The sequence below is a fragment of the Sinocyclocheilus anshuiensis genome, unplaced genomic scaffold (genome assembly GCF_001515605.1).
Source record: "Sinocyclocheilus anshuiensis isolate Anshui unplaced genomic scaffold, SAMN03320099.WGS_v1.1 scaffold479, whole genome shotgun sequence".
NCBI classification, from domain to species: domain Eukaryota; kingdom Metazoa; phylum Chordata; class Actinopteri; order Cypriniformes; family Cyprinidae; genus Sinocyclocheilus; species Sinocyclocheilus anshuiensis.
This window is the reverse complement of record NW_015551042.1, coordinates 171249-182688: the sequence shown is the minus strand read 5'-3', so window position 1 is coordinate 182688 and position 11440 is coordinate 171249. Positions and strand designations below refer to the sequence as shown.

Sequence of the window (11440 nt, the reverse complement as noted above, 5' to 3'; positions counted from 1 at the left end):
AGTGTTTGTTAATTTTAGTTGATCTAGTTTTTAGTATTAAACTTTTAAATGTTGCATTTAATATTTTGAATTATATTTTAATTATTTATTTTCTGTTTTCACGTTAATTTTAAAGTTTTAGCAATTGTTTTATTAGTTGTTTTAAATATATCTATATATTATTTATTAAATTTTACTCATTATCTTTAGTTTAATTAGTTTTAGTTATTTTAGTACCTCAAGTTAGACTAAACAAAAATCAGAAATGTTGCACCAGCTGAAATAAAATGTTTACTTTTTTACCTTTTATTTCATTGAATGTTTATTTTATTTCTAATAAGGAAAATGACATTAGATAGTTTTATTTTTAGATGAACACATGCACAACACAAACCTTCTCTTTCAAATAATAAAGATAAACACACAAATCTGACTTTGAGAAATCTTTAATAAAAATATCCCTTTATGTTATTCTTTTTGTCAAGTCATGCGAGTGTGGTCTCTTTTTAGGCCAGGCGTTTGCTGATCCTTTTGTAGACGAGGCTGCCGAGAGTCAGAGTCTGAAACACAACAGCAATCACATGAGTTTAACTCTATAAAACGTCACATGTGCGCTGATCTCACTCACATCGACCAGCGTGTTTCCATCCACCAGCTCCGTGACGGACGTGACTTTGTTCAGGACGGACTTTAGCTTGTTTCCCTCTTTATTCACAACAGCCTAGAACACAAACGACAGCATTATCATCAATGCAATGAGACACTCGTAAACTCATGCATGCAGGTCTGTGAGCACAGCGTCACCTTGATTTTCTCTCCGGTCAGGAATTCGATCTCGGTCTCCTGTCCGATGGTGAAGCTGTTGATCATGACTTTGGCTCCGGTGGTGACGGTCACTTTGAACTGATCTCCGTTCTCCTCGATCTCAGTCACGCTCTTGATGTCTTTGCCTTTCTCAATCAAATCACCAGGAAGACCTGAAACGATAATCAAGTGATGAGCAATGCAATACGTGAAACACTCAATGCAATATGCAATGCATGAAACATTCAATGCAATACATGAAATACTCAATGCAATACATGAAACACTCAATGCAATGCATGAAACACTCAATGCAATGCATGAAACACTCAATGCAATGCATGAAACACTCAATGCAATGCATGAAACACTCAATGCAATGCATGAAACACTCAATGCAATATATGAAATACTCAATGCAATACATGAAACACTCAATGCAATATATGAAATACTCAATGCAATACATGAAACACTCAATGCAATATATGAAATACTCAATGCAATACATGAAACACTCAATGCAATATATGAAATACTCAATGCAATACATGAAACACTCAATGCAATGCATGAAACATTTAATGCAATACATGAAACACTCAATGCAATGCATGAAACATTCAATGCAATACATGAAATACTCAATGCAATACATGAAACACTCAATGCAATACATGAAACACTCAATGCAATACATGAAACACTCAATGCAATACATGAAACACTCAATGCAATATATGAAATACTCAATGCAATGCATGAAATACTCAATGCAATATATGAAATACTCAATGCAATGCATGAAACACTCAATGCAATGCACTCAATGCAATGCATGAAACACTCAATGCAATGCATGAAACACAATGCAATATATGAAACACTCAATGCAATACATGAAATACTCAATGCAATGCATGAAATACTCAATGCAATATATAAAATACTCAATGCAATACATGAAATACTCAATGCAATACATGAAATACTCAATGCAATACATGAAATACTCAATGCAATGTATGCAACTGGGCATTTTATCAGCATTTCATTTACATCCAGCATTCAATTTTGATGTGCACTCACCGATGGCCTTCATGAACTCCACGAATCCGTCCTGACTCTCCAGCTGATATTTCCCACTGAACGACATGCTGACCGGTGAATGTACAGTAACTCCAGAGAGTCTAAGAGATGCTTTTATATCGTCAAACACGCAGATGAAGAGTCATTAATCTGACTGGATGATCCTGATTGGCCGATTACTGTGAAATCAGGTTAAATGTCATGTGGGGTGAAACAGTGCTGCGCAGATCTATAAAAGGTTAGGTTTGATCAGATCCTGGCCTTCACCTTTGCCCTCATCAGCATGACATCATCACCAGGGCTATCTAGTGTCAGTGAGACACTATTGTAGTTTGTAATTATTTCAATTACATTTTTATTTTCTGCTTTCACTTAAATTTTAGTGGAAGTTTTAGTGCTTTTGTTGTGTGTTTTTGTCATTTCTATTTTTTGTTAATTTGTCTGTATTTTTTTTATATTGTTTTATTAATTTTATTTCTATATTTGTATTTATTTAGGTAGTTTTAGTTTACTTAGTTTTATCTATTTTTGTTAAGTTGAACTAAATGAAAATAAGTAATGTTGCCTTGACCACTAGTTAAAATGAGTTTACATTTTTTATTTCATTTCAGTTAAGATTTATTCTATTTTCGTTGTGTTTTGCTTTAGTTTTAATTATTTTAATTATTTTAATCAAAAATGTAAATAAAAAATGTTGGCTTGGCAACTAGCAGAAAATAAAATGTTAAATCTTTTTATAATTCATTTTATTTCAGTTAACATTTATTTAATTTTTGTGTTTTTGCCAGTTTTGTTATTTTTCATGTCTATATAGTTGTATTAATTTTTTTTTTAATTTCAGTTTTAGTTTAAATTATGTTCGCATTTCAAGTTAAACTAACCAAAAATGAGAAATGATGGCGTGCCAACTAGCTGAAATAAAATACGGTTTATTTTAAAGATTTTTTTAAATATAACTTATTTTATTTAAATTAATATTTATTTCATTTTAAGTGACAAATTATATATATATTTATTTATTTATTTATTTATTTTATTATTATTTTTTTTTATGGTTTTAGTTTTAAACTGTAATTACCCTGATCATCACACTCAACTTGAACAGTTGTAGAATTGTTCATGTCAGAATATTAATAGATACACAAATAAGGAACAGTTGTAATTTCATTGCTAAGCATCTGTTCCGGATGTTTCTCAGATGGTAAAATCAGGGCGAATCATTGCAAATGATGTCATGCTCATCTAATAATGCCTGTGCTTTCTGCAGATCAGGAATCTGTCATGAGTCTGATACAAATAGGGCATGCTTTGCTCTGTCAGAGCTGCATTTCTGAGGCCGCATCGATTATAAACAGCGTGTCAAACGCCGTGCAAACGATCTGTAACTGCAGCATAAACGAGTCTTTCACTGGCTTTGATGCGGATCAGAAAACAGGCATGTGGGATTTTCCACGGGACAAAACCTTCATCAGAGAAAATACAGAGCGGCACAAATGCATCGTAAGCTTGATCTATTAGCGTGATATCTGAGCGTCTCTGTGTCTCATTAGCAGCATCACGAGCAACGCTCAGTTCATCAACGCTCAGCATTACTTCATGTGTATCTTTCAGAGCTGAGTGATTATCAGTGTTTTATCAGGACACACTGACTCTCATCAGCGTTTGCTTGAGCGGCACAACACTTCAAACACTGACGCAGATAACACCGCGCAAACAATCAAACCATAAACCAGCTTATCTGTTAAAACCTGTATGATGTCAACTGTAAAATCTAGGCATTTTAGAAAATATTTTATTACAGATCATCTGTATTTTATTTTGAGTAATGAAAAGGTTTGTAATGGTTTTAGTTGATGATAATATCCATGTCCACCTCGATGACCTTTGACCCTTACCTTTAATTCTTCATAGTGACGTGCTTTATTTATCTATCTATTATTTATTTATCTGCTAGTGCTGTATTATTAATAGACACAAAAGATTGCGAACCTGTTGTTTCAGTATCATTAGGGATTCATAAGGGCTTAGGGAGAAAAGAGAAAAAGATTGTGAATTATTTAGAAATAAACTATAAACTATAATAATAAAACATTATTATTTAGAATGTTTTTATTTTAATTTTGTTCTGTTTTTGTCAGTCCTTTATATTTATTTTTATAAATGTGTGTGTGTGTGTGTATATATATACATATATACTGTGTATATATATATATATACACTCACACGCACGCACACACACACACACACTCACTCACTCACTCACACACACACACACACACACACAGGAGATACTGAAGAGTTCATAAAACACGGTGAGAGAGGTGTCAGTATCAGCAGATCAGGACAGTCAATCAGAGGTTTTATATTCTCACCTGACGAACAGATTCATCTGCATTGTTTAACACTAATCAGACTGTAATTAAGCAGTGTGGTGTGGTTTGGTCACATATATAATGATCGTATGCATTTGCACAGATGAACTGGGTTCATGATGTGAAAGAGGAACACTGAAGGTCACTGGAGGCTAAAGCTGCTCGTCTTCTCTCGTCAGATCCACACACATCACAGACCAGGGCTAAACACAAACTGTTTAACACTCCTTCATTAATGATGATTATAATCAGCTCAGTTAGCTGCATCCAGAGGAATATCACAGCTTTACGCTTCGGTCAGCTGAAGTTGCATCATATCTGTGTCAAGATTAACTGGTTCATTCAGTTACTGTGATCTTCTCAGTCCATTGCTGATTCTGCATCTGAGTTTGCATTTTATTACTGAATCCTCAGAAACATGCTACATTCAGAATAAGTTTTATGTATATATGTATGTATGTATGTATTTATCTTTTGGGGTGTCTTCTTAGCAGCATTTAAAACAAAAACAGCTCCGGTTTGAAGTATTCCAGCTGATATAGACTATTGTCATATAGCAGATTAATCTTTTCCAATAAGTTTAAATTGATTTTTATCTTTTATGGGCATTTTTTAGCCAATTTTTTTTTCTAAAAGTGTGCATCACCTTTTGAGTCCATTTTTTTTTGTACATTTAATCGGTCAATAAGACATTTGGGCTGTTACCGAGCAAATGGAGTCAGTATTGACAAAATTCATCTTTGCAATGCAGAGGAAACACAGAAGCTGCATCTGAATGGCATTTAGATGTGTTTACACACTGTTTAATGCAGCTCTGAGGGACATGTAATGCTTTAACCTGCAGTTACAAATGCATAAATAATGTTTCGATATTTTAAACATAAAACGTTGGCAACTGATGTTTGAAATTAATAAAAAAATTAAAAGATACTTTACAGTTTTTGCCCGTTGCTTGAACACTATAGACACATGCTTAGACCAAAGTAACAAAACTTGAAGCTTTTGTTACTATACCTTAAACACAGTGTAACCATACCTTAAACAAAAGCGATTTTAAATTGATCCAAAATGTATTTTCTTGGCTCTTGAAGTACATTTTGTATTTTGTTTAGTTTTTTGTTTGTTTGTTTTGATTTTTTCTTTTTATTTATTTATTTATTTATTTTGCTGTTGAAGATTTAAACAAGCCATATATTTGAAATACATTCTGATCAGATATTTCTAGTTGTCTGGTTCTCGGGATGTTTGCACTCACTGGACGTTTGATTTGTGTAGGAGTTAATTATCATCTGTTCACCGCAATAGAAGAACATGCTAAAACGCATTAATCAGACATGTTGAGCTGAAGCTGTTCTGAATGAAACACAGTGACTTTTAAACAGGACAGCGGTGTAGAATTATGGGTAGGGGTCAAAGGTCATCAGTCAGGGTGGTTTGCATGTAACGTTACACCTTAAATCAGTGCAGTGATGGAGAAATCAGAGGCTGGTCGTATGTTCGCTCGTATGATCTCCAGCGTAAATGCGGTCGCTTCAATCCTCCGCAGCGTTTCGAAGAGGAATGGAGATGTGTATCTAGTGTTTCCTTATTTTTGTGCAGGAAAGCACAGGCTTGTTGACTTCCTCTCCCTCCCTTCCTTCCTTCTTTGCGAAGGTACTCATCTGAAAAAATGAGAACAAAGTGATTGTTCCTGTTCTCTTTCTTAAGTCACTTCAAATGCTGTTTGTGCGGCTGGAGCTCATTGTGAGGAGAGCAGAGCAGGAGACAGGTAAGAGAGCACACACACACCGATGCGCTTTACAGGTGCATGTGTTCAGTCATGGATCAATATGGATTCTGTAATGATCAAATGTTCACATGATCCGCTCACATGCTCAAAATATGCCTGTATTTAAAAAAATAACCTCCAACCTCCATAACAATTCAAATATTTGTATTTTTCAGATGATATAGTTATCAATATACATATATAAAATATACTTATATTTCCTGAATTGCATCTATTTTCAGTGTATATGGACTACACACTGCAAAAACGATTTTCTTATTCAGTGTTTTTGTCTTGTTTTCCAGTGCAAATATCTAACGAATCTGAATTATTTGAGATGAAAATTTGCATAAGATAACAGGTCTTATTTTCTGGAAAAAAAGATCAAAATGAACTTAACTTGTGCTTTAAACAATAACAGATGTGTGTCAATGGGGACAGAAAAATAAACTTGTTTTCCCTTTGAATTCAGATGATTTTTCTGAGCCCTTTGGCAGATATTTGTTTTGTTTTAAGCATAAACTCTCTTCATTTTGCTATATTTTTCAGAAAACATATTTTGCTTCTTAAATCAATCTTAATTTAAGAATGTTTAGACATTTGCACTGGAAAACAAAACAAAAATACTAAGAAAGAAAATCATTTATTTTCCAGTGCAGATTTTGGCTTTATATTAAACTGCATGTTTTAGTTGCACAAATATGATCTAATATGCAAAATGCATATTAGATCATCATGTATTATGCAAAGGAAAACACTCTGTCTTTAGTGCATGTTTAGTTTGATTATGCATGTGAATTCTTGGTTTGAGGATAGTTTCTGTCTGCTGTCAATGTTTGTGTCATTAGGATGTCATTCATCTGTTTAAAGCAGAAGTATTTGGTGTTGTTTGCATTAGTTAGGCTTGTTTTTGAGCCGGACTGTATTTCCCTGCTGTGATAGTTTGACTGTAATCTGCTCGAATGACAGCACCAGCTAATGGCTTGTAATGAAAAAGAGAAGTTCCAGTCCTAATGCAGTGAAAATGAAACACAGAAGAACAGCAGAGAGGAAGAGAGTGTCTTGTCTGACTGATTCGGTTCACACTATTCCAACAAACACTGACAGATCCGATGAAACCAAAAAAGCTGTTGTTTTCTGGAGCAGTGTGAATCAGACAGGAACACAATAGTTAATAACAAAGCCAGTGAAAATCTTACTTAGTGTTTTTCAGTGCAAAAACCATCTTAAATGCATTTACTTGAGAAGCAAAATGACTGTAAAATCTGAAAAATGCATTAAAATGAATTGAGTTTATGCTTAAAACAAGAAAATATCTGCCAATGGAGTCAAAGAATGAAAATTAAATTCAAAGGGAATACAAGATTATCTTTTGACACCCATTGGCAGATTTTGTTCTTGTTTAAAGCACAAACTCAATTTTGATTCATTTATAAGACGATATATCTCTAGTTATTTTGCATCTAAATGTATCTTGATTTAAGAATGTTTAGATACACACACCACTCGCACACAGAAACATTCAGGAGCACAGAAACTTCCTGTCAACGCTGCCCCACGACTTTTACTAATAAAATAGCTTCAATACTGAATCTCTACATTATATTTCTCAGCAACAAGGAGGTATTATTATTATTTTCGAAATAGAAAATTCGAATTTAGTTTTTCAGTCATTTTGACAGCCCTAGTGGTTACAGCCCTGAACTGATCAAACATGAATGCAATGCAAATGACTTTGCATAAAAGCATCTGCCAAATGCATGAACGCAGTAACTCATTCGACATGTTTTCGCAGGCAGGTGATGGACGATTCTCACACTCCGTGATCTGATCGTGTAGAAACCTCCAGCATGGATCCGACCGAGAGCGAACGCAAGCGTCCAGAGGACTTCTCCAGCAGAAGCGTCGACCTTTCTCTTCTCCCCTATCCTCTCCCTCGCCCCGTCGTGCCTCAGCCGCACCGATTCGTCCCAGATATGATCGACCTGAACCGGCTGCGTCTCCATCGCGTGATCCAGGTGAATCAGGAGACGTTGAAGCCTCTGCCGCTGTGGCCTCCGTCGCCTCCATTACTCCTGCGCTCTCCTGCTCCCTACTTCCTTTCTTTCCATCCCAGTTTGGTCCCATTCCCGTTCCTCCATCTCTCTCCGAACCCCTTCTACCCCACCGAAGCCACACGGTTTCGCCGCAGGAGCCAAGAAGCCAGCAAACCGGAAAAGCTGAACGTGCACGTGGATGAAAGCTACTACGTGAATGTGGGCGGTGATCAGAAGCGCTGGAAGTGCCGCGTGTGCGAGAAATCCTACACGTCCAAATACAACCTGATCACGCACATCCTGGGCCACAGCGGCATCAAACCACACGAATGCAACCTCTGCGGGAAACTCTTCAAGCAGCTGAGCCACCTGCACACACACATGCTGACGCACCAGGGCACACGGCCGCACAAGTGCCAGGTGTGTAGACATATGTGCCGGTAATACCATATGTGACCCTGGAGCACAAAATCAGTTAGGGCTCCACGATAAATTGAAATGAAATCGCAATCACGATTAGGCAAAAGCTGCGATTGTCATGCGCATTTTGCACGGTTCTGTGATCAGTAGTAAATCTCCATCCGAAGGCCAGAGAAACTTTAAAAACACCCCGCAGAAGAAACCCAGGAAATAGCGGTTGCTGAATAAACAGAAGATTTAACAGCTTCCACGTGACTAATAAACACACAACTAGGACAATATATGGCTTATCTGAGTTCTTCTCATTATAATAAAGCATATTTATAATGCAGTGTCTTTATCACTGCTTAGAATGCTATGAAATGTGTTGCGTGCCTTATTCTGTGTAAGAAGCCAATGCTTAAAACAAGAAAATATCTGCCAATGGAGTCAAAGAATGAAAATTAAATTCAAAGGGAATACAAGATTATCTTTTGACACCCATTGGCAGATTTTGTTCTTGTTTAAAGCACAAACTCAATTTTGATTCATTTATAAGACGATATATCTCTAGTTATTTTGCATCTAAATGTATCTTGATTTAAGAATGTTTAGATATTTGTACTGGAAAATGACACAAAAATACTGAGTAAGAGCATTATTTTTTGCAGTGTATGGTGTTTGCGACACCAAGATCAGGGGTTCGATTCTCAGGGAATGCATGAACTGATCAAACGTGAATGCAATGCAAATCGCTTTGGATTAAAGCCTCTGCCAAATGCATGAATGCAATAAATGGGATTTAGTTCTAATTTACAACAAAGTCAGTCAAGATCAATTCATCACAATACCTTCATATAGCTGCAAATGATTATCTTGTGTTTTCCAGTACAAAACATTCTTGTAAAATAACTGAAAAATCTGAAAATTGAGTGAGTTTATGCTTGAAAAGGGAAAAATATCTGCCAGTTAATTCAAATTCATTATATTTATTATTTCATTTATTCTTGTTTTAAGCATAAACTCATTTAATTTTGATGCATTTTTCAGACTGAATTAATTTTGCTTCTCAAGTAAATGTATCTTGATTTAAGGATGTTTAGAAAAAAAACAAGACAAAAACGCTGAGGAAGAACATCTTTTTTTTTTTTTTTTTTCACGTGCTTTCAGATGGAGCAGCATTTACTACACAGAGCCGTAGTTCACTGAGAAGCTACTCTGTGTAAAAAAAAAAATATGGAGTGGCTCTGTGTAGTAAACGCTGCTCCATCTGAAAGCACGTGATGGAGATTTACTGCTGATCACAGAACCGGCGAGATGCACATGACAATCGCTTTTGATTAATCGTGCAGCCCTAAAAGCAGTCATAAGTAGCGAAGACAAAAACGCTGAGGAAGAACATCTTTTTTTTTTTTTTTTGCAGTGGCGCTTGCAACGGCAAGGTCTAAGGTTCGATTCCAGGAATGCATGAACTGATCAAACATGAATGCAATACAATTGACTTAGGATAAAAGCCTCAGCCAAATGCATGAAAGCAATAAATGGGATTCTAATTCACAACAAAGCCAGTGAAAATCAATTCACCAGAAACACTGCAAAAAATTATTCTCTTACTTAGTGTTTGTGTCTTGTGTTCTAGTATAAATATCTAAACATTCTTGAATCAAGATGCATTTACTGTACAAGTAAAATGAATTGAGATATTACGTCTTGTTTTCTTTATATTTATACTAGAAAACAAGACAAAAACACTAAGTAAGAGAATAATTTTTTTTGCAGTGAATGCCTTCCTATAGCTGCAAAAATTATTATCTTGTGTTTTACAGTACAAAACATTCTTAAACCAAGATGCATGTACTTAAAAATCCAAGTAACTGAAAAACTGAGTTCATGCTTAAAATCAGAAAAATCTTAATAACAAGGTTATATTTATTACCCCGTTTTTTCTTGTTTTAAGCATAAATTTACTTTTTGATGCATTTTTCTCAGAAAACAAGACTTAAGTAAATGCATTATGATTTAAGGATGTCTAGATATTTGTACTGGAAAACAAGACAAAGACACTTGAGTAAGAACATAATTTTTGCAGTGGCGCTTGCAACACCAAGGTCAAGGGTTTGATGGAATGCATGAACTCAAGGCCGTTTAAAAGACAGAAAACTGATCAAAAACTGATCCCCAACCAAACAAATCCATGAATCATTTATGTAAAATGGTCTCTAATTGGCATCTGTAGGACTGAGTTCCTGAAAAGATACAAATGACAGGAATTCATATTAAAAATGCTTAAACATTAAGTTAATGTACAGTAATGACAAAATCATTAGTAATTTTAACATATATATATATATATATATATATATATACACATACACAGTATATCCTATTTAAACAAGTAATTATTAACTATGATGTTACTTTGTTGCACCAACTTTGCATAGATGATAGCACAAAAGACCATTTCACAAAAATAAATATATAAGCAAACAAACAAATAAAAAAACCTTATGTGTGAGCTACACACACACACACATATATATAATATATATATATATACACACATATACACACACACACATATATATAGTATATATATATATATATATATATATATATATATATATATATATCCTATGTAAACAAGTAATTGTTAACTATGATGTTACTTTATTCCACCAACTTTGCATAGATGATAGCACAAAAGACCATTTCACAAAAATAAATATATAAGCAAACAAACAAATAAATAAACCTTATGTGTGAGCATGACGCGGGACCCTAAAACAGTTCACACCAAAACTATGCCCTTGTGCATATGCATATGAAAAGTAATGCGTTCATCAACACTAACCGCATATAAATGAAAACTGCCGAATTAGTGTTAAAGGCCTGTGCAAGCTTTGGGAGTACTGATGGAAGCCATCTACTGCATCTTTGCTTTGATAATATTACTGAATATGATCCAGATGTAGTATTTGATAAAAATGCGATTT

The 11440-nt window shown here is 34.8% G+C and overlaps 2 protein-coding genes across 4 annotated transcripts in view; one reads left to right on the top strand and one right to left on the bottom strand.

Moving 5' to 3' along the window:
• Positions 1-413: 413 nt before the first annotated feature.
• Positions 414-1968, bottom strand: LOC107661522 (fatty acid binding protein 1-B.1-like). Its single transcript, XM_016451147.1, has 4 exons — positions 1873-1968; positions 784-956; positions 608-700; positions 414-539 (listed from the first exon to the last, which is right to left on the bottom strand). The coding sequence occupies exons 1-4, from the start codon at positions 1937-1939 to the stop codon at positions 486-488; spliced, it is 387 nt and encodes a 128-aa protein (XP_016306633.1). The 5' UTR covers positions 1940-1968; the 3' UTR covers positions 414-485.
• A 3943-nt stretch (positions 1969-5911) lies between these two features.
• znf366 (zinc finger protein 366) overlaps positions 5912-11440 on the top strand; it is an 18602-nt gene continuing 13073 nt past the window's right edge. For 2 of the 3 annotated variants that reach the window (XM_016451145.1, XM_016451143.1), the window contains exons 1-2: positions 5912-6012; positions 7808-8468. In XM_016451145.1, coding sequence (XP_016306631.1) covers positions 7863-8468 — 606 coding nt within the window. In that variant the 5' untranslated portion in view covers positions 5912-6012; positions 7808-7862. The remainder of the gene's footprint in view (positions 6013-7807; positions 8469-11440) is intronic. The other variant, XM_016451144.1, reaches the window with a different exon arrangement.